This window comes from Trichosurus vulpecula, chromosome 4 (genome assembly GCF_011100635.1).
Source record: "Trichosurus vulpecula isolate mTriVul1 chromosome 4, mTriVul1.pri, whole genome shotgun sequence".
NCBI classification, from domain to species: domain Eukaryota; kingdom Metazoa; phylum Chordata; class Mammalia; order Diprotodontia; family Phalangeridae; genus Trichosurus; species Trichosurus vulpecula.
In genome coordinates, this window is record NC_050576.1 from 440,667,008 (window position 1) to 440,689,562 (window position 22,555).

A 22,555-nucleotide genomic window follows, 5' to 3' on the forward strand; every position below is an offset into this window, starting at 1 on the left:
GGGGATGCTTGCCAAGAAACCTGCGAAGACTCATACGACCTGATGCAGAGGGAGAGAAACAGAAGGAGAACATATAAGCGACAAGAGCAACATTGTGAAGAGAAGCAAGTGTGGAAGTCTTAATAGCCCTGATCCCTGCTATGCTCAACCAGGCTTCCTGCCTCCTCCCAGGGAGGGGCCTCAAGCGGACCATGCCCACACTGATACCAGAGCGCCAGGGCACCCAGCCCCCAGAGTTACCAGAAGGAGGATGGTGAGCCCGGCTCTTTTCCCTCCCAGCAGAATTTCCCCTTTCCCTCCCCAGCATCCCTGGTGAAGAGGCAACTGATGCAGGCAAGGAGACCAAGGCTGGGCAGGTGGCTGACATCCTGCTGGCTCAGAGCGCCAGGACCTTTGAACTATGCACAGCTCTCAGGATGCTGGCTTCCTGTTTGATGAGGCACTGACCACATCTTCCTACTTCCAAGCGTCTATTCGAAGGGCAAGATTGCCTAAGTGCCCAGCTACCCAAACCCCAAAAGGAAGCAGGCAGCCATCTGAAGTGAGCCATCAGTTAGTGACCCTGCAGCCTGCCAAGCCCCCAGGGGGAATCGTACCCCTCCTCTCGGAAAAGGGCTGGGGGCAGGATGGAACAGCAGCATGCTAGGCCGCTGTCCTCTCCACAGCAGACTTAATCAAGTGACCATAAGGGTGGGATGGGTGGGCTGAGCAACTTAGGGCATGGGATCGCCTTGTTCTGGGACTCAGTGTTCCCATCTGGAAAGTGGGAGGAGACGGGACAACCCTGTTCCTGGAGCTATTGCAAACGCTCCTGAAAGGTGACCAACATACTCTGTATTCTTGACCTTGTTGGCGAATTCTAAGTCACACCAGTGACCACACCTAGTACCAGGGCAGCCACACACTTGCCCAGACACTCACAAGTCATTTCGCCGCATCAGGAAAGCTAATGTGCTGAGACCAATCTCTGTTCCCAGCTGAGAGTCATCACCTCAGACTCTCCTCTCCGCACTGGAAGGGCCACTTGATTGGGTAGCAATGTTTCCAAAAATGTCGCTGGCAGCAGAGCGAGAGTTGGGGGAGTTTGATGGATGAGGTGCCCCCCACAAAGTCTGGGAGCCATTCCGGAGGGAAGGAAGAATCCTTTCCTATCTCCCCAGTTTTTCCTGTCCTGACCATCTCGAAGGGGACAGTCAAGGGGCCAGGGACAAGGCTGGCTGGGCAGGAGCATGTGGGAGAGAAGGCCCCAAGGGCCAGGCTACCGTAACGGGCACCAAGGAGCCACTGGAGACCTCCTGGGGTGATGGGCCGTGGTGATGCCCAGCCCAGGAGACCTGCAGGGTAAGTGCTTGGGGCCCCTGCCTTCCCCCTCCCACAAAGCTGGGCAGCCAGGCTTGCAGTCAGTGGCTGGACTAGTGCTGTAGGAACATCCCCTGTGTCGGAAAGGCCGTCACAGGCCATCTGTTGCTGGTGCCCTCCTCCTTCCTTAAATAGTGAAAACCAGTATTTCAGCTTTCCCAATGTCAGCTCAAGGAAAAGAACAACCACATAAACACACCCAGCCCTCTTTTTATAAAGAAGACAGGGGGTGAGGATCGCGGGATTTTAGACGTGTGTGCCTAACAATAAAACAAGTCATTGTCGTGGATCAGCCGAGGAGAGCGGCCAACACACACAGAAGCGGGCCCAGAAGGCACGGGACCCACCCCTCACTTCAGGGACAAACAAGGCTCTCCTTCCATGAATGGCCAGTGTCTCATCCAAACCAAATCATCCTTGCTTCAGCACCCACAGCACCAGAGGCAGCCATGTCTCCCGCCCTCCACAGACCCCATCCTGGGCCCCTGCCCCACCACCTGAAGCTGTCAGAGAAGACCAAGGCTGGATGGGACCACCGTTGAGGGGCTGGGCCAGCCACCAGTACTGCTCCAAAGGCAGAGATGGAGAGGTCCAGGGTCTGGCTGGGTCACCTGCATCCTTGCCCTGGGTGCATCTGCAGACCCTGTGTGCTCACTGCCCTTCACTGCCTGTCACCGCCCCTTATCCCCCACACCATCCCCCACTAGGACAAAGTTCACAGAAGAGGGTGGGGAGGGAGGGAGGGAACACAAGGTGCGGAAAGGAGGCTTGTCCAGGGTCATATGGCTGGTGACTAATGGACCTGACTGCTGGCTCCCAGCCCCTCTTCCCACTGTGGGCCCATCTCTGTGTACAGTGGTGTCCTTCCTGACCACTCTAAAGCATCCTAAGGTAATTCATTGGAGGCGAGTCCATGTGGCCCCTTCCCCAGGTCCAATGGCCTGCCAAGAGCCCCCAGGAGCAGCAGAGATGGAGCCTGGCCTTGGAGGGGAAGAGAGAAAATTTGGGGCCTGATGGAAATCTGGGGCCAACTCCCTCAGAAAGCATCAAGCCCTCAGAAGGAAGCCCCACAGAGGCAGATGAGGGAATCGGGGATCAGCCAGGGGAGGGCATGAACTGAGGCTGTTAACTTTGGGGGTCACTGTCCTTTCCTATAGAAAGTGAAGCCCGGCACCCATGATCCCCACTCAAAGAGGAAGCAGCAGGGAAAGTCTGAGGTTTGGGTGACCTGCCCAGGTTTCGGGCCATTCCCCATAGGCTGAGTACCCTGCAGTCCAGGAGGCCAGTCAAGCAGCAACCCAAGGAGACCTTAAGAGAAGGGCCCAGGGCCCGGGAGCTGCCTCAGAGCCCAGCTGGGAAATGGGCATGGCCCAGGGTTACCAGAGAGCTGCTGAGCAAGCAACCCCACTCATTTCTGTCCAATGAATCTGCTCCTTCTGACCCCTGCCCTTGGTGACCCTCCCCCAGAAACGAAGCCATCCTGGGGCTGTGCTGGCAGCCAATGGATGCATCAAGCCAGGCCTCAGGGAGCTGAAGCAATCCAGGAGCAATCAGTCTATCACCCCTGAGAAGCCAGAGGATCCATCAGGATCCCCAAGGGATATCATTTCCTCACCAACCAGGCCTGGAAGCTTGGAAGCCAAGGACAGAAAGCCTCTCACCAAAAGGCGAAACTGGAGGAAGGGGAAGAATGAAGAGGGGGTCCTCTCCCATGGCCCTCAATCTCCCACTACCCTGCCTTTGCCTGGGCTATCCCACATGCTCCGTACTGCTTTGTGCCTGATGTTGAAGGCTGGCTGGTTCCTCAGCTGCTAACACCTTCCCCCTTGGAGATCACCTTCTCCCTGTTCAGTGAATACCCACTGTTGTGTGAATGTTGTCCCCTTTGGTGGCCGGGGAAGGGCTAGTTTCTGCCTTTGTCTGCCCGCCTGGCATCGAGCACAGTGCCTAGCCCATGAGGATCTACATGCCAAGCCAAGCTTCTGGCCAAGGGCCCTCACAGCTCTCCTGGAACTATAGTCCACCTCGTCAAACATTTGCAGGGAGCCCCCATCCTTTCCCCGAAGACCTGGAGGTTAGGATTTCCAGTTCACTCATATGATGTGGCTGCTAATGAAACTCAATAGAAGTAGGGTTGCATTAAGAGGGCCAGAGCCCCCAGGAAGAGGGAGGAGAGCAAGTCCCAGAATCCTATGCTCCTGTCACACCACCCCCTGGCAACCTGTGGGCAGTTCCAGGGCCCACACCTCAGGGAGGATGTGGATCAGCTGAAGGGCAGCCAGAGTCAGGAAGGGCCTGGCACCCATGTCATCAGGCACTAGAACCAGGCTGTGGAAGAAGCTTCTGGGCAAAGGGCACAGCGAGAGGCAAAGGCCCACAAGGCCCTGGCTGAGTCCTACTTTCTTTGGGGTGAGATCAGGCTAGCTCTGCTCGGCCCCAGGGGAGAGACTTAGGAGCAAGAGATGAAAACCTCTGTGCCTGGCCACTTGTGAGAGGCGTCCCTCCTTCAGTCACCGTGGGCCCTGTCCAGCTCTGTCCAGCTGTCTTCACCAACACTCCCTACTCCCAACAGCTCTGCAAGGGGAATCTTAGGCAAGCACACATCTGGTGATGGGAAAGGAGAGGGGCCCCAGGATGATTAATTAGAGATCTGACCCCTGGTGAGATTTAGCCAGGGCCTGACCTTTGCATGTAGACCCCGAAGGGGCAATGGTCGAAGGAGGGTTGTCATCCCACAGCTGGGGTGATGTCAGAGAGCCCCTAAGTCTTCCCCCTTCTTGGCAAAAGACCAAGCAGGAAGGAGGCCCAGGCACTAAGGGCCCCGAGCAGAACTGCGCAGAGGGTTTTCTCTCCATATTCATGTGGAAACCCTGGCTCAAGAGTTAGGCAAAGCTGCTTTTCAAGGCCATTCTCTCTGTCTCTGTCTCTGTCTCTGTGTCTGTGTCTGTCTCTGCCTCTCTCTGTGTGTGTCTCTGTCTCTCTCCCTGTCTCTTTCTATCTCTCTGTCTCTGTCTTGCTGTCTCTCTCTGTTTGTCTCTGTCTCTGTGTGTCTCTGTCTCTGTCTCTGTCTCTCTCTCTGTGTCTGTGTCTGTCTCTGCCTCTCTCTGTGTGTGTCTCTGTCTCTTTCTATCTCTCTGTCTCTCTCTGTGTGTCTCTGTCTCTGTGTGTCTCTGTCTCTGTCTCTATCTCTCTGTCTCTCTGTCTCTGTCTCTCTCTCTCTCTCTCTCTCTCTCTCTCTCGGCAGAGCACACAGTGATCGCCACTTGCCCACATGCCAGGGAGGCTGGCTCAGGAGGGAGAGCCCCTGGGGGGCTGTGAGGAACCCAGGAGATGGCTGGGCAAGGCAAGAGGTTAGAGGAAGCCCCCTTAGCACCGCCCCCTCCCTCACTTCTCTTAGCAAAGGGCCTGGCTGGGACAGGGCAGCAGGAAGACAGAAAGTGGGGAATAACGAGCTCAGATGCTAATAAAAGGTCATGGGTGGGGAGGTGGGCCGGCACAGCGCCCTCCTCAGGAAGTGGGCACTGGAGATAATATTGCCTCCGTTTCACAGATAAGAAAACCGAGGCTCAGGGAGTCTAAGGTCGCGCAGCCAGCAGGACGTGACCTGACCCAGGGCAGTGCACTGTCCACTGCTCCACACTGTCCCACGAAGCAGACTTGGAAGAGGATGGTTTCAATTCATTGACCTGTGGCTTATGAGCCAGGAGCCCAGCATACATCTGCTGTGCCTCTGCTCTGGGTTCCGATCTCACTTCTGACCCATCCTGGCCATGTGACCGTGGGTAAGTCACTGAACACCTCAGTGTCCCAGCTGACTCTAGCAGAGGTGAGGATCCTGTGGCCTTGAGGCCACTTGTGGCCCTCTAGGTCCTCAAACGCAGCCCCTTGACTCAGTCCAAGTTTTACAGAACAAATCCCTTTATTGTTCTGTGCTTGGATTCCATCAAGGGTCGCACTTGAGGACCTAGAGGGCCACATATGACCCCAAGGCCACACATTCCCTGCCCCTGCTAAGGCATCTGTGTGTGCCACCCTCCGTGCAGTTGATATACTCTGCTATTCTGAATGCCTCGCCACCCCAATGCCATCTGTTACAAGTCCACTGACCTTCCCTTCAAGGTTCGGCTGTTCACATGCTTCCCCCCTCCTCTCCCTTCTCCTCCTTCCCTCCCCCTCTCCCTCCTCCTCAAGATGGTGTGATCTGCCTAACCCCCTCACCTCCTCGAAGGCCCACTTCATGCACCCAGTATTGGCGAAATCGAGAAGCTGGTAAACAAGAGCGAGCCCCTTGGCCAACTAGGGCTGAGCACGCAGTAGGTACTTAATCAATGTTTATTGACTTGAGTTCAATCTATGGGCTTTAAAGGCTGCAGCCCCCGACAATAGCCCTGTGAGGCCGGTACTGCAGGCACGGACATTCCCAGTGAGATGTGATGTGACTTGACTCCCTCCTGCCTCAGTGCCTATGTGGGATCCCCTCTGGGAAGGAGCTGAGAGGACGGCCGAGGATAGAGACCTCAGGTGAGGCAGTGCCTGCCCGGGAGAGGCTTTAATGTTGCCGACACATGTGGCGCATGGGACAGAGGCAGGGCCAGTGGTGCACTTCGATGGCCCCGAGGGCCAATCCTGGCTCTGCCACCTGGGCAGCCAGCATGCACTTAGTAAGCACCCACTCTACACCAGGAACGGGACCAAGCCCAGGAGACCCCAGAAAGGGCAAGAATACCCTCCCTGCCTTCAAGAAGCTCCCAGTCTACGGGGTGGATCTGCAAACCACTAGACACATACAAGACACATACAGGCTAAATAGAAAGTCGTCTTTTTAACACACATTTATTACACACCTACTATGTGCCAGGCACTGGGCTGAGTGCTTTACAAATGTCTCATTTGGTTCTCACAACCACCCTGGGAAGTAGGTGCATTTCACAGCTGAGGAAGTTAAGGCAGACGGTCACACAGCCAGGAAGTGTCTGAAGATGGATTTAAACTTGGTTCTTCTGGAAGGGGGAAGGGAACCAGGAAAGTGTTGAGTATTGGCTACTATCCCTCTTTGGACCTCAGTTTCATTGTCTGTAAAATGCAAGGGTCCCTTCCAGGTGGGAATCCTCAGCTCCCATTAGTATGGTCTATGGGGTGGTGGGGTAAAGGCACAAGGATCTTACTCTCCCTCAGGACACAAGCCATTTGCAAGCAGACACTGGCCCTTGCCAGGGTTGTGGCTCCGTGGGAAGTCACCCCTCTGCCCAGTTCAGGGCCTCAATTTTCTCGTCTGTAAAAGAGGAGGGATAACATCTGCACTTCCTGCCCCCATGGGGTTACTGGGAGTAGAGGCCTCAGAGGACCGAAGGCTAAGATCTCAGGGGCACGTGGTCAGCCAGAGGCAGCAGCGGCTGTAACCAGAGTTACTGTGTGGCTCTCATGTCCCCCGGAGGAGGTAAGTTCCCTGAGGGCAGGGTCTGTTCTTGACTTTCTATGTGTATCCATCCATTCCCCAACCTTCCCTAGAACACAGTAGACACAACAGGTTTGTGGAATTGACTGATGGGCCCAGTTCAGAAAGGGAAGGTAGGAAAAAGGAAAGCTTTTTGTGTTTGCATCTTTTCCATTCCCTGCGGGTACCAAAGAGTCAGATCCACAGGGCCCTGGGCCCTGGACTCTGGGATTCAACCTCACCGAGTTTCCTGAGGCTGTATTTGCTTTGGGACCAGATCTAAAGACAAGAAACCCTACCCCCACCCCACCCCCAGCCCCTGGCATGCTGGGCCTGGGGGCCGGGCCAGGGAAGAGAAGAAGCCAGCAGGCCGATGAATCAGCCCTGAACAGATGCACTGAGGGCGGAGAAGGTGGGGCTCCAGCCGGGAGATTGGGGGGGGGTGGTTGTCAGGTGAGCTAGAGTCTCCCCCCCTCCATGGTCCCAAGGGCATAAGGACAGAGGAATGAGGCTTTTGAGCTTCCACTGGGGGTGGGGTAGAGAAGTTGGGCATTCCTTTACCCACTGAATGCAGATGAGCCTTGGCTCCCAGGCCCAAACTCCCTCCTTGCCCAGCTCGGTGGCTCCTTTAGAAGAGGAAGCTGACATCCTCCCACCAGCCCTCCCTTGTTTTCCCCACCAAATACCAAAAAAGCGATATGCTATCTGTGGCTGTCAGCTGGCCCTTAGCAGTCATGTGGTAGCAGTGACCTGAACAATCACTGAAGGTGAGCAGATGACTGAGCCAAGGCCCCACAGCCAGTAAGGGTCCTCAGAGTTCACAGCCAGTGGCCCCTCCCGCCTAGAGCTGGAAGGGCCCTGTCCAAGGTTCCCACGGAGAACCTAAACGGAAGAGCCTGGATTGGAACCCAAGTCCTGGGCACTTTCTACATTCTGGTACTGTCCCCTAAGCATGGATGCTTTGGGCCCAAATATTGGGGAAAACCATGTTTGAGACAGGGGTGGAACTGTCCTACTGCATGGCTGGAGCTGACCTTTCTACGTCCCCTCCCCTGCCAACCAGTCGGCCCTAGGCTAGCATAACACACACACACACACACACACACACACACACACACACACACACACACACACACACGATTAGAGGGTCCTTGGTCTAGAGCTGGAAGCCATCTCAGAGAATGGGTCCAATAACCCATTTTACAGAAAGGGAAGCTGAGACCCCTGTTGGAGAGGTGACTTGCCCAAAGTCAAATATGTAGGAAATAGCAGGGTCAGGATTTAAACTCAGGACCTCTGTCTCCAGAGCTAGCCCCTTTTCCACTATCCCCCACTGCCTCTACCTTCTATCCCACACACAAGCCCATAGCCTCTGCCCACCAAGAGGAGTCAGAAGCCAGCTGACGATCACTCCTCTCAAAGATGGCATAGCCATCCTGGTGGTGGTGAGTCTGTACGGCCAACGTTCCCTGGGACCTGACCTCTGGAATCCCTGACAACCCAGTCTGGGGGTCTGAGTTCCAGGTCCAGGCCATACTCAGGCCCCAGTTGCCAAGGCCTGGGGGAGAAGAGAGGTACCAGCTGGGCAAGTCCCTCCCCCGAACAAGAGGAAGGGCAGCATTTCACCCGCCCACTAGCCCTCTGTTCCAGGCTGTACACACAGAGGACTGGGGGCGGCGAGGCTTGGACCCCACTCCGGCAACATGCGAGTGAGTCAGCGCTGTGCCCCCAGACACTGGGTACCCACTTAAGAACAATCGTACTCGGGAATGAGGTGAGGGGGCAAGGGCCCAGATGATCCCACTCCCAGGCACACAGCCAGCCCCTCAGGACTTGGGCGTGAGCCCTGGCAGCACCCCCCCCCCATTTACTGCTCAACATAAGCTTCTGTGACCCCCCCCCAGCACCTCTGTTCCCACAGCCATCAAAACCCCCCAGGGATCACTGCCTCCAGATGGGAGGCTAGGGGGGCTGGGAACGCTCAGACTCTGCTGGCCAAGCCTTTGGGAAGCCAGTGCACCCTGAGGCTGCTTAAAAGGGAGTCATCAGGGGAGGAGGCCAAGCACCAATATCAATCAGCTCTCCCTCAGAGACTCCCCCCCCCCACCAGCTCTGGCAGACAGGCAGGGCCTGGTCCCCACTTTACAGATGAAGGGACTGAGGCTTTCCTAGGATGCTCCAGGCCTCTCAACCCTCAGTGTGAAGAACTTTTGCCTCAAGCAGCCTCCAGAGGCTCTGGGTACCGGACTGAACCTGCCCTGGCTGGTGGGGCCTCCAGGCTCCTACCCTTTCTGACAAATGGAGGGCTGGGTGCAAGCTGTCCGGTCACCAATCACTTCACACCCTCAGGTCTCAGCCAGTCTACTAAGGGGGGATATTCAAACATCATATTTATCTCACCAACTCCTCCCACAAGTTAACTAAATATAGGAACTCAAAAAAAAAAAACCCAAAAGGCGATCTTCTGCCCCGGAAAGATAATGTTTACACCAGTGACAGCTTGAATAAACAAATAGAAGCCCCAAACCTACACTTGACAGCTGCGGAGAACAACCCTGTTCTGCAGGGCTGCAGACAGACCAGCCTTGGGTGCAGGGAGGAGTGACCTGAAGAGCCCCGGGCAGCCAGCCAGCACAAGGAAGGTGGGCTCTGCTCTGCAAGCCCTCCTGCGAGGAGGTACGATAAACCTCCCAGGCCCTGACGCATGGCAAGGTCAGCGAGGCAGGCAGGGCCACCCTTCTTGTCCCCATTGGACAGAGAGGAAAAGTTAGACTGTGAAGAAAAGTGACTAGACCAAGGTCACACCGGTGGATCCCTGCCTGGCCCCACAAGTCTGCTGCTCATTCACAAAGTCAGCTTCCTGGAGGCTGGGGGTAGAGAGCTGGGGGATCCCAAAGGCAGGCTCAAGTCAAGACGGGAAGGATTGGGGGCGCTGGGGAGGAAAAGGGTCAGATAAAGGAACGATTCTGTCCACGGGGCCAGACTTCGAGCCGACCTTCCAAGGACAGGAGAATGAGGCAGGTAGAGGCCCGATTCTGAATTAGAAGCAGGCTTGTCTGCGGCTCCAGGAGAGCAGCAGGTGGGAAGAGATGAACTGGAGCCTGGCTCTGATTGGCCCTGACCTTTGCGAGGTCACAAGCCCCGCACCCAATGAGAGTGTTTCCAAGAACATCACTTTGAATTGAAATCCTGGGGGAATGGGGGGTGGCTGTACTCCTGGCTCATACCCAGCAGGTCCTTGGGGGCCCTGGATGAGGGGCCCAGGACAGATAGCAGGAGAGAAAACCCTCTGCACCCTCTCCCCCACCCCCACTGAGTCATCCAAAGTGGGGGAGGGGGGCAGGGAGGGGAAGAGGTGCTTCTGAATAGGAGAATGGGACCTGGGGTTCAAGGACCTGATGTCCCAGCTCTCCGAGGTCTCTGGGCCCCGCTCCCGGGGTTGCTGGGTGTTACAAGCAGACGACAGATGTCCAGCTCACTAGGTCCACACTGAATGAGTGTGTGAATGTGTGTGTGTGTGTGTGTACACAGAGCCTGGGGCCCGAGCAGCTCAGGGCTTTCCCATTGACTCCCTCAGGGGAGTCACTCAAGGGCCCTGGGAAGACAGGCAGGACTGCGCCTTACAGACGAGGAAGCTGAGGCTAGCCCTGGGCAAGGAAGCAATGCGCGGCAGTGGGAAGTTGCGCGAGCCGGGAGGACAGGAGGCCCGGGTTCTAGGGACAGCTCCGCCGCCCACTTGCCCAGCTCCCTCCCATCTCGGGGCCTCGCATCTACATCTGCACAAGGAAGGAGGAGAGCTAGGTGACTTTCGAAGGCCCCTTCCGGCTCTCAATTCCCCGGTTAGACGGAAGCAGTAACCGCTCTGGGTCCTAGCGTCAGTCGGTGCCAAAGCCCACAGTGACAGCAAGGGCTCTTCCCCTGGCCGCCTCTTGTGCCAAGGCCAGGGGAGGGTCTCGGTCCTCAGGAGGGAGCGGGCTGGAGCCCTGCGGGAAGCCCAGGAGGATGCACCGGAGGAGGGGAAGGGGTTGCTGGCTTCCAAGTCCAGCGTTGCCTAGGCTACCCACCCTGCTCTATATATGCCATCAAGAGGGAGAAGGCGGCCTCAGGTCAGAAGGAGCCTAGGACGTAGGTCATCCAGGCCAAGTGCCTCAGTTTACCAAGGAAGAATTGAGGCCCGAGCTGGCCAGGGAGCTGACCACGGTGGCCCGGCTGAGAAGGAGCCAAGGCAGCGTATGAACCCAAGCCCTCTGGGTCCAAACCCACTAGAACCACTGCAGCCCCTACCTAGCAAAGGCAGCCGGGGGTCTCACTACCGGCTCCTGGCGAGCCCCGCCCCCAGACGCCCACACGCCCTTCTCCGGGTACAGGAGCCTCGGGAACTGCTGCAGAAGCGCCTGGGGCCTCATTTCCGCCCCCCCCCCCCGCCTGGGTGTGGGGCCCCCGAAGGCGGGGTTGGCCACAGACTAGAACCTTGCGGCCGCCACAGCCCCAACCCCAGCCCCGGGTTCTCATCCCGCCTAGCGCTGGGACCCTGGGCGAGTCCCCACCCGTTTCTAGGCTGCCTCAGTTTCTTCATCTGTGCAACGAAGGACTTGGGCACCGCGGGCTGACTCTAAGGTTTTCCCCACACCCCAGCCCCGAAAGGTCCACCACTCTCAGGAGGCCAAGGGGGGACCCGCTGGAAGGAGAAGCAGCCCCCTGCCAGGCGCGCAGCCCTTTACCCATTCTGCTGCTGTGCGAGCCGCGAGTGGGGAGACAGAGATGCAGAGAACAGCACCCTCCCCACCCCTCCCCTCCCAGCCTGGAGCTCGGCCCCCTACCCAGGCGTCTGCGCTGTGCTGCGAGCCGGGGTGGGGGGGGGGAACCAGGGGTGCAAGGAGCAACTCCCCACGCCTCTCCACCCACCCCGGCGCGCGGGCCCCTGCCCAGGCGTCTCCTGTGCGCCGCCGACCGGGGGTGGGGGTCCAGGGGTGCGGGGCGGCGCACTCACGCACTCACTCACCATTGAGCCCGTACTTCTGGCGGCTGCAGCGGACCTGCTCTGGGCTCAGCCCGCAGCTTTCCCGCACGGAGAAGCGCCGCAGCACCGCGGCGGCTGGCTGCAGGTGGGCGGCCTCCATGGCTCGCAGGCTGGCACGACCCGGCCCGGGAGCCCCGCGAGGTGCAGCTGCCCAGGAACTTGGCCCGCGGGCGGCCTGAGCCGAGGAGCCGGCCTGGCTCGGGGCGGAGGCTGAGCCGAGGGTGGGGTGTGCGCCCGCCCCACTGAGCTCGGGGAGGCGAGGTTGGGTAGGTGGGGGGGGACTGTCTGAGGCTGAGCTGCTGACAGGGAAGGGAGAGGGAGAGGGACCAGCTAAGGGGGAGGGGGACGGCCCAGCCCGCCGGCCCGGACTCGTAGCACCGCCCTCTGCCCGCCCCCTCCATCCGAGGGGGACCGCCCCCAGTCCGAGGGGCCTACCCACCGCGCCTCCGCCCCGCCCCGGGGCCCCGCCTTAGCCTCCCATTGGTGGCCCTGGGCGCCTCATTTGCATTGGGTCCCCCGGGGGAGCGGGGCAGTACCCACCCCTTCCCCTCTACCTCCCCCTACAGCTGGCCCCCTTCCTCCCAGGCCAGATGCGCTTCCTACACCGCCCGCCCGCCCGCCTACTCGTGGGCAGCTTCCGCCCGGGCAGCCCCGCTCCCCCTGCCTCCTGGGGCCGCTGGATGCTCCCCCGCCCCGCCCCGCCCTCCAAAGCCGGTCCGAGGGCACCCTCATACTTCGGGGTTTTTCTCGGGGCGTCCCCCGCAGCGCGCCTCCCATTTTACGGCTAGGAAAGCGGAGGAAGCCCAGAACCTAGATGGGACTTGTTCAAGGTCACCCGGGCAAGAGCGGAGCATCCCGGCCAGCCTGACCGCAGCTCTGGGCTCCTTCCAGGTCACCTCTCAGCAGTCCGCCTTGGCGGAGCCCAGAGTCACATCTCCCCCTCTCCAGAGCCTCCTGTGCCTCGGTTTCCTCATCTGTAAAGTGAGCCCTGCCACCTCCGGGCTGGATCCCGGGACCTCGTTGCGCTCCCATGCTGACGAAGGCCCTCCTAGGCTGAGCCCAGCCCTCAGAGCTCAGTGCCTGTTTCAGCAACATTGGCCCCTAGTCGTCAATGTCCTGGGGAGCTCCTGGCCCCGGGGCTAACAGGAGGCCACCTCGGGGAGGCCGGAAGGGCTTCAAGAAGGAGGGATGGAGTGGGCCCCTCCCCTAGCCCTGCTGCTGCTGTAGCTGCCCCCAGGCTTTGCCTGCAACCAGTTTACAATCTACTGGGAAGGAGGCACCCCAAAGCTCCCCTGGTCTAGACGCAGTTAAGCAGAACGCCCGAAGGAAGCGTCCTCTAGGTCAGGACAGAGGCAGGAGGGATACCCAGAGAAGCCTTCCAGGCAGAGGTAGCACGTGAGCAGGAATTTTGGAGGCAGAAGTGGAGATGGCGAGTGAGGAGGAGGACCCTGCCTAGGTGCATGCTTGGAGGTGGGAGAGAGCAGTACCAGGGTGATAAACAGCTGTGGGAGGAGTGAACAGCCGATAATCAGGAAAAGAAGGTTGGGGACTTAGGGGAGAGGGGACCTAGAGGTGACAGGGAGCCACCGGAGCCAGAGGCCAGACCTAGACAGGTCAGACCTGGACAGATGATTTGCAGATTGGGGAGGGCAGAGACACCGAGTGGAGATAATGTGATGGGCTGGGGGAGAGGGGAGGACCTGAACTAGCCGGGCGCCTGGGGAGAGGAAGAGGCCGATGGCAGGATAGCTGCCATGTCAAATGGACAGAACTTAGCGTATGCCTGGACCTGGGGGAGAGAAGAGAGGGAAGGCACAGGTGAAAGATAGTGCCTGGGGCCCTGGGTTCAAATGCCAGCTTTGCCATTTACCGCTCCTGTGGGAGCATGGCAGGACACTCACAACTCTGGACTTCCTCAGTTCCCTCATCTGGCAGATGAGGGGGATGGTCTCTGACCTCTGAGGCTCCCTTGTCGCTGCTCTGATGATTCCAGCAACTGCAATCAATTCAACTCCCCTTTCTTAGCCTGGGAAATAGGAAGGGGGGCACACTGGGGAAGGAGGGAGCTGGGGCACATTAGGTCAAGCTCGAGAGGCTGGCAGGAGATACAGATACCCAGCGAGTGGCTGGAGATGTGAGATTGGCGCTTGGGGTGACAGAGGCTGCGAAGGAGGTCCGACGGTGAAGAAGCCTTCATGGACAGAGCAGAGAGGGAGAATAGGGGGAGGACCAGCAGTGAGGAGCACCGGGGGGCATCCGGGAGGAGAGGGCACCTCAGCCGCATGTGTGCAGGAATGCCAAGGAGGAGCAGCGCTGAGGCATGGCTGGGGGCGCCAACCCAGAAGCAGGTGCCCTTGAAGATGCCCCCATTAGCTCCCAGGTCTGCTGGCTCCCCCAGGGGAAGGCTGAGTTCTCTGCATGCGGCAGCAGCTCTTTCTTGCTGCCGTCCTTCATCACCCTCACGCAGGGCTAGGAAGCATCTCTGTCAGGCTGGTGCAGAGGGATTCCTGTGCCAAAGCAGACCAGCTGCCCGGGTTGGGCCGAGTGCATCTTCCTTGGAAAGGAGCAAGGCTGGCATGAGGGGGGTTCCTTCACATCAAGCCTAGAGCGACTTCCCATTTCTCCCCACCACTTGAGGGGCTTATCTAGGCCCCATCCCTCCTCCCTCCGGGACATGCTTCTCCTGTAGCAGATCAGAAGCTTAGAGAGAGAGCACTGAGAAGCTGGACTGCCTCTTGGGAAAGGAGGGTGGGCAGGCTTGCCAGGGGCCATCCCGGGAGCATTAAACCAGACTTAGGATTGTGGAGAGGCCCCAGGCCTTCAAAATGAAAGATCAATGTAAAAGTGCGGGAAAGGGCCGATCCCAAGGCTTGGGCCAGGAGGGGGCTGGTGCAGACAGTCAACACCACCTACCAGAGGCTGAGCCCAGCCCACCTTGGGTGTCCCAGATGTTTCTTTTGCCCAAGTATTCCCAGACATGGCCAGTGTGGGATGAAGCAAAGCTCTTTGGTCACCTCAGCCCACCCCAAAGAATTCAATGAGGTGCTTTTCTGTATGGTTGGAGGCACAGGGCTCCTTCCAGTCTCCTCAGGGTCTGTAGAGGTCCTAGCCAGGCTCTCAGAGTTCATGCCAGCAGCTCCCAAGCAAAATGCTAGCAGATTCCACTGAGTTGGAGAGCCTTGGAATCTGCTGGACAGGGCTTCTGGCTGACATAGGTCAGGGCCCCTCATTCAAAGAGGACCCACTGAAGAAAATTCAGCTTCTTCCTCGGCATCCCATGCAGGCAGTCTCTTGGGCCCAGAGGGGCTGCAGGCTGCATCTGGGGTGCAGAGGAGAGGAAACTCAGGAACACTGGAGAAAAGCAGAACCATTCGCTGTTTGGAGCCCAGCAGAGGGACCAGAGGTGCTTAAGAAGGGAGATGACCCTTGGGTCCCTAGCTCAACAAATCTGACTCCACGTGATAGCTACTCACAAGCTTGTCTCCCTCCCCCAGCCTCAGCTGAGGACCTCCCCTCACCTCACACATTCCTGAGAACATAGAAACGATTTGCCAGCTGTTTTCTCCCTTTCTCTCAACCCCCCAACATCATCTCCCACTCTCTCCCTCCCTGCCCCAGTCTCTGTCGATAAGGTGGTCCTTTCTTTGCCAAGGCCAACCCGCTCTGCAATCTGTCCTCTTCCCCATCTCTTCTCCAACAAGTTGCAACCTCAGTCATTGCCACCCACAAATCTTCCCTCTCCCCACCTACTGGGTCCTTCCCTATACCTTCAAACATGCCCAGGTTTCCTTGATCCATTCCAAAATCTCCACTAGACCCTACTGTCCCCTCATGCCACCACCCTACATCTGTCTTCTCTTCCTCAGACAGATTCCTCCTTCTCTGCCCTGGGACATCTGGCTTCTGACTTCCTCACTCACATGAAATGATCTCTCCAAGGTTATCAGCGATGATGGTGATAGCCTGAACCATGGCGGAAGCTGTGTGTAGGGAGAAGGGCTGGTGGTGATAGAGACACTGATTGGCTATGGGGGGAGGGCATGTGAAGGCTCCAGGATAACACAAAAATTGTGATTCTGGGAGGCTGAAAGGGCCCTGGTGCCCTTGATGAGAAGACAGATGTGTAATGGTTTGGGGGGCAGGGTGGAGAGACTAATTCAGTCTTGGACAAAATGAGTTCAAGATGTCTCTGAGACATCCAGTTTGGAATATCCAAAGGACATTTAGCGACGTAGGGCCCAAGGTCAGTGGAGAGACTGAAGCCAGATCTGGGGGTCATCAGTATAGAAATGAGTGAAACACATAGGAACTGAGGATGTGTGAATATAAGTATGTGAGTGTAAATGTGTGTAAGTGTATGTGTGTGTGTGAAGGGGAGAGGGTTAAGGGAGGGTTATGGGGAGGAAGAGGAGGAGGAGGGGCCAAGGACAGACCCTCAGAGAACATTCATGCCTGGGGTGGGGCATAATATGGATGATCAGTTGGCAAAGAATAGTCAGGCAGACAGAGGGTGAATCCGGAGAGGGTACTGTCATGAAAACCCAAAGGAGAAGAAGGTGATCGATGGTGTCAAATGCAGCAGAAAAGTCCAGGAGGAGGAGGACTGAGAAAAGACCATCAGCTCTGGCAAGTAAACAGTCATTAGTAACTTGGGGAAAAGCAGCTTCAGTTTTGAGGGTGGAAGGTAGACTACAAGGGGCTGAGGAGTGAGAGGACAGTAAGTGGAGATGGTGGATATAGCCTCTTTCAAGGAGTTTGGCTGACAAAGGGAAGAGAGATACAGGACCCTCACTGGAGAAGATAGTAGTATCCACTGAAGATTTTTGGGGGGTTGGGGGAGACCTGGGCATGTTTGAAGACAGTAGGAAAAGAAGCAGTTGACAGGGACAGATTGAAAATTTGACCAAGGGAGGGGATTCCTGAAGTTGCTGCCTTCTAGAGAAGAGGGGAAGGAATGGGATGAAGGGCACTTGTAGAAGAAGGGGTGGCCTTGGCAAGGAGAAGGACCATCTTCTCCTTGTTAGAGACTCAGGAAAAGTAGAAGAGAATGGGAGATGATGTCAAGGGACTAAAAGGGGGCCAGGGAAAGGCAGGTATGCATGTGGAACCATGGGAGTTATTCCAGGCAAGGAGAAGCACCAAAGCAGTTACTAAGAACCAGCACAGACCTTGGAGAGGTGCTCATCTGGACTCAATGTGGGTTCTCATTTGGCACTAAAGAAGACTAAGAGTGACAGCATCAGGGGCCCACAGCAAGGTGGTCTCAAAGTTGAGGCTGGGACCCAGGTCTCCTCATCCTTGGTCCTGGGTTATTTCCACCACACAGAGGCTGGTAGGAGTTGGCTTTTCTGATGGTACTTCTGGGGGACCACTCGGATGGCTGAAGCCCTGCCTGGGTCCCTAGGCATGTAGATCTATCTGCTTTGCCTTCCCAGACAGCCCCGGCTAAAGCAATATCTGTGTGGCAGCCACAGCTCACACCCCTTGTTGAGCAGAGCTAACAACAAAATTTAGTGAACAGAAGCAGGGACCAAGAAATCCTCCTGCCTCTGAGCCCAGCCACACCCCCCCTCCTGGTTGGTCACCCAGGACCCCCTGGTTCCCTCCAGCCCCTGCGCGGGGACTGATAGCCTCCAGAGTCAGTGGGGATCTTTCTTTCTGGGCATCCAGCTTGCCCATGTCTACTTCCTTTCTCTTGGGCACATCACACAAAAACAAACCCAAACTTCTGTTGAGCCCTTGTGGTAAGGGATGTGGGTATTATGTCACCAAGGAGGGAACCCTCGGGCCAGGACACAAACCCTGACGAGCTGAGGCTGTAGCACAAAGTGAGATGGAGGGCAGGAAGTCCATCCCCAAGGGCACAGTGCCCTGTGGTTGTTGATGTGGGCTGTGGATACAGTCTGGGTATCCAGGATGTGTCTCATTCATTGTGTTCTGGGCAGGGAGGAGGAAGGGGAGACCCTCCCATTTTCCCACACTTTCCCTTTAAATAGTACATGGCACTTCCCAGGACCCTTCCACATCTATCCCCCTTTTCAATCGATCAATCACCCAATACCTCTCCAATACCTACTGTGTGTCAGGCACTGAGGCAGGCTCCCAATACAAACACAATGAAACAAACAAGCCCTTCTGGCAAGGAGGCCACATTCTAATTGGGACAAGTGTAAAAGAGGGGTGAGCTGGAGGAGGTGGGAATTGGAAGATCATGAGTTCTTCTACATTCCCTCATTCAATAAGCAGGATCTACTTTGTGCCAATCCAGGGAAGATGCCACATGGAGGTAAGCAAAGACCTCTTCTCTGATGGAGTTTACAGCTCACAGATAACCTTTGATGCTAATGGAAAGTTTTCTTGCCCCTTCTAAGCAAGAGAGGAGGGTCTCCAAAGCCAAGGGAGGAAAGAGGGTCAGCAAAGAGGGATTACTGACAGAATTCAGGCTGCAGAGAGGGCCAGGAAGTGGAGGACTGAGAAAGTGTCTCTCGGCTTAGAACATAAGGACCTTGGAGAGAGAGGTATGGTAGGGCTGGAAGTCATAGCAGAGACAGACAGACAGAGATGGAGACAGACACAGAGACAGAGAGAGGAAGAGGCAGAGACAGAGACAGAGAAAAGGAGAGACAGAGAGAGAGAGGGAGATGGAGGGACCTCAGAGGCTGTCAAGTCCAACCACTCCCTCATTTTAGAGAAAAGGAAACTGAGGCATAGAGAGGGGGAGAGACTTGTCCAAGGCCAGTCACACAGAGAAGTCAGAGACAGGATTTGAACATGTGTCCTCTGAGGGCTGGACCTCTCCACTATACCAAGAAGTCAGTCAGATGGTCAGAGAATTGGAGATTGTGTGAAGTGAAGGTGCAGACAGACCCCTTTCTAGACCCTCTTTCTGGAAGATTGGAAGGAGAACGAGGATGGTGGATCACCTGAGGTAGTGACAGGGTTAAGGGAGAGGTTTTAGTTTTAAGATCAGGGAGATTTATGGGTAGGAAGTGATAGGATACTTAGGAAAAACCAAGGGAATTTCATTTTTGTGACTGTTACTGGCAAATACATACAACGTAAATGACAAGGAATACTCTAAGTCAGTCTGGGACCATAGATTTCTAATCAGCCCCAGACAGAGGAAATCAGAGGATTTCAAGTTCATCTGAGCCCGGGAGCTCTGATTGGCTTTTGTACTCAGCCAGGTGCGGTGACTCACAGCTGAGGCTATGGGCTAAAAGAGCTGTAAGTCTGACCTTGTCACACACAGTATCAATTCTCATCTCATCCTTCATTTCTTCATGCCAATTCTTTTACTTTTTTCTGCTTACCTCTTAATTATACTAAGACATATAGATATCTATATTACCTCTCAATTATACTCCCCCCCTCCCCTGCAATTGTTCCAGACTCTCTCTTCTCAATACCAGATGATAGAGGAGGTGACAAACTCATGGGCAAGCATTGAAGGCCCCAGTGCTTCAGTGCTGCTGAACTATATCAAAAGGTAATTGCGAAATGTTTAACAAAATAAATAAAAACATAACACAATGTAGATAATTTTATATAGATAATTATAGTTTGACCCCACTGACCTACACCACCTCCTCTTCACGGAGACCTCCTACTTCACAGGAAAAAATAGAGGCCAAGTTCCTCTCCTCTCCTCTCTTCCCAACTTCAAATCCCTCAACATCCCCTCCTTTACTCTAGTTTCAGAGAATGAGACTTTCCCTTGTCAACACCTATCCCACTACACTGATCTTTGACTTCATCCCACCTATCTCCTCCAAGAATTCGATCATCCTCTCTCTCTCTCTCTCTCTCTCTCTCTCTCTCCCTCTCTCTCTCTCTCTCTGTGTGTGTGTGTGTGTGTGTGTGTGTCTTTCTCTGTCTCTCTCTTTGTCTCTTCTCTGTCTCTCCGTTTCTGTCTCCTCTCTCTCGGCCCGCTCTCCTCTATCTGTCTCCCCCCTCTGTCTCTGTCTCCATCTCTCTCTCTCTCTCTCTCTCTCTCTCTCTCCCTCTCTCTCTCTCTCTCTCTCTCTCTCTGTCTCCTCCCAACTCTCTCTCCACCCTCTCTCTGTCCTCTATCTGTCTCCCCCCTCCTCTCTCTCTCTCTCTCTGTTTCTCTCTGTTTCTCTGTCTCTGTCTGTCTCCTCTCTCTCTCTGCCCCCTCTCCTCTATCTGTCTCCCCACTCTGTCTCTGTCTCTGTCTCTCTCTGTCTCCCCCCACTCTCTCTCCCCCGCCCTCTCTCTGTCCTCTGTCTCCCCCGCTTCTCTCTGTCTCTCTCTCTGTCTCTCTCTCTGTCTCTGTCTCTCCTGTCTCTGTCTGTCTCTCCCCCTCCTTCCCTCTCTCTCTGTCTCTGTCTCTCTCCTCTCTCTCACCCCCTCCCCCTCCTCTGTCTCTCTGTCTCTCTTTCTCTCTGTGTCTCTGTCTCTGTCTCTCTCCCTGTCTCTTCTCTGTCTCTCTGTCTCTGTCTCCTCTCTCTCTCTCTCTCTCTCTCTCTCTCTCTCTGCCCCCTCTCCTGTCTCCCCCCTCTGTCTCCCCCTCTCTGTCTCTCCTTTCTCTGTCTCTGTCTCTCCCCCTCCCTCCCTCTCTGTCTCTGTCTTTCTCCTCTCCCTGCCCCCTGTCTCTCTCCCTCCAGTTTTTAGCCTTTCCTTATCTACTGGTTCCTGTCTCCTTTCCTGCTGCCTACAAACATGTTTGGATCTATCCCATCCCAGAAAACACTTCAATTTCCTCTCCAGTCACCCCTTCAAATGATCTTCCTGTGTCTCTCTTCTCTACACCTTCTACAGAAAGCCATCTAAATCCCTTGTCTCTACTTTCTCACCTCCCACTCCCTTCTGAACCCCTTGTGCTCCAGCTTTCACTCCCATTCTGTGCTGTCTCCAAGGTCCCCAGTGACTTCATTATGGCTACGACCCTCTTCTAAGGCCTCCTTCTTGTCCTCTCTGCGGTCTTCCACGTTGCTAACCTTCCCCTCTCTCTGGATCTTGTCCCTTCCCAGGGCTCCCACCATACCACTCTGTCCTGCCTCTCCTCTGAGGTGCTTAATGCCTCTTCATTGATTGGTTCTAGCCACTGAATCTTATTTGATGGGAGCAGAGGGCCCAGAAGATGGCCATAGAAAAAAGGACGATGACCACAAGAACAGTGATTCTGCCCAACAGAAACAATATGATACCCAGCAGAGAATAGAAATCTGGCACCTGGCTCAGAGAGGACAGACCACGGTGCTTTGGCCCCCTCCCCCCACTTTGGGTCCCTCAACAGAGGACACAGACCTCCTAGCTCCCAGGCCTGGAGCCCTGAATGCAAAACACAAGCCTCCAAGTCCACCTTCATTTCCAGTTTCCTCCTTTGATCAGTCACCATGGCCACTGGTGAACAGTGAAAGGCAGGGCAGCCCAGACCCTACCCTGCTGCTGGTCACACCCTCTCCAACCACTCCGTAGGACCTTCTGTCCTTCCCGAGACCCCAGGGCCAAAAGGAGGAAGCTGCTTGACTCTTGGCCTGGCTGCTTCTCGCCCGGCTCGGGCTGGGAAGGTTAGTGCTTGTCACAACATGACAGTGTAGCTGGCTGCCGAGCCCTAGGAGCGTAGAAATGCAAGTTGAGCAGAGCCCTCCAGCCATCTCCTTGGCTGCACTGAGGCCCCATAGCTCAAGGTACGTAGCAAGGCGGTGGGAGAATCGCACTTTTTGCAAACAGTTCTTTGCAGCATTGGGGACCGGGTTCAGACCTGGGTCCTATATCTCAGGAAGGACATGGATGAGCTGGACAGCGCCCAGAGAAGAGCAAGCAGGCTAGCGGCATGATGCTCAGCTGAAGGGCCTGGGGTGGGGGGCAGCGGGGGTGGGGGGCTGAGCTCAAGAAGAGATTTGAGGGAAGAATAAAATCTGTGTGTGCTCGAGGCTCAGTGTTGGTTGAGTTGAGTTGAAAGACCTAAAAACCAAGTTAGAGCAGCTTCTGCCTTGGAGTCCCAGAGTCAGAACCTGAAGGCATTGCGTCCTGGCCCTTCCTCGTCCCCGGTCACTGTGAGGGGAGATCGAAGGGGCCACATGGGATTTTCCCTGGGGCCCAATGAATCCTGTTGTCCATTTGTGGTTGCTGGCTGACTCTGAGCCCTATCCCATGATGGAGGGCGGGGGGAGGGGGAGGCTGCTCGTTTGCCTTGCAAATGGAAGTCATTTGTATCCCAAACTCACCAGTGGAAAACGAATTTGATGGCCAGATTCCAATCAGCCAGCTGTGCACCCGGGCTTTGGAGAAAGTCAGGGTAGACCCAGCCTACTACACAAAGACGCATCTCCCTAATCTGACATCTGGGCTCCCAGGGCCCCTCCGCAATGGCTGGGCCAGACCCAGTCAGTGACCAGCCTGGGTTCACAGTGCAGCTGGTGGACTGGAAGGAGAGAAAAGGAAGATTTCTGGGGCCTTCAGTGGTTCCCAAGGCCAACTGCCATTCTTCCTGGGACCTCTGTTAGCTTGCAGATATATGAGGCTGCCCTGATATGTCCTGATCTAGCTGCCCAGGTGGGAGGCCGCCCCTCCTAAGGTCCCTGACTTCCACACTAGTGGGTGAAGGAGACCCTCAGGAAATGACTAGGTCAGACTATGTACAGGTATTGTCCAAATTCAAGCAGGCCAGATCCACACCAGAAAAACAAATTCATTACATCCATTCATTCATTTATTACACATTTACTGCCTTCAGGGGAAAGATTAGCCCCCAGAAATCTCAGTGCTTCCAAATT

The 22,555-nt window shown here is 56.0% G+C and overlaps 1 protein-coding gene across 1 annotated transcript in view; it reads right to left on the reverse strand.

The window, feature by feature from the left end:
* ATP2A3 (ATPase sarcoplasmic/endoplasmic reticulum Ca2+ transporting 3) overlaps window positions 1-12,118 on the reverse strand; it is a 96,878-nt gene extending 84,760 nt beyond the window's left edge. Inside the window, exon 1 of the mRNA XM_036754319.1 lies at window positions 11,796-12,118. Coding sequence (XP_036610214.1) covers window positions 11,796-11,913 — 118 coding nt within the window. The 5' untranslated portion in view covers window positions 11,914-12,118. The remainder of the gene's footprint in view (window positions 1-11,795) is intronic.
* Between the last annotated feature and the right edge of the window lie 10,437 nt (window positions 12,119-22,555).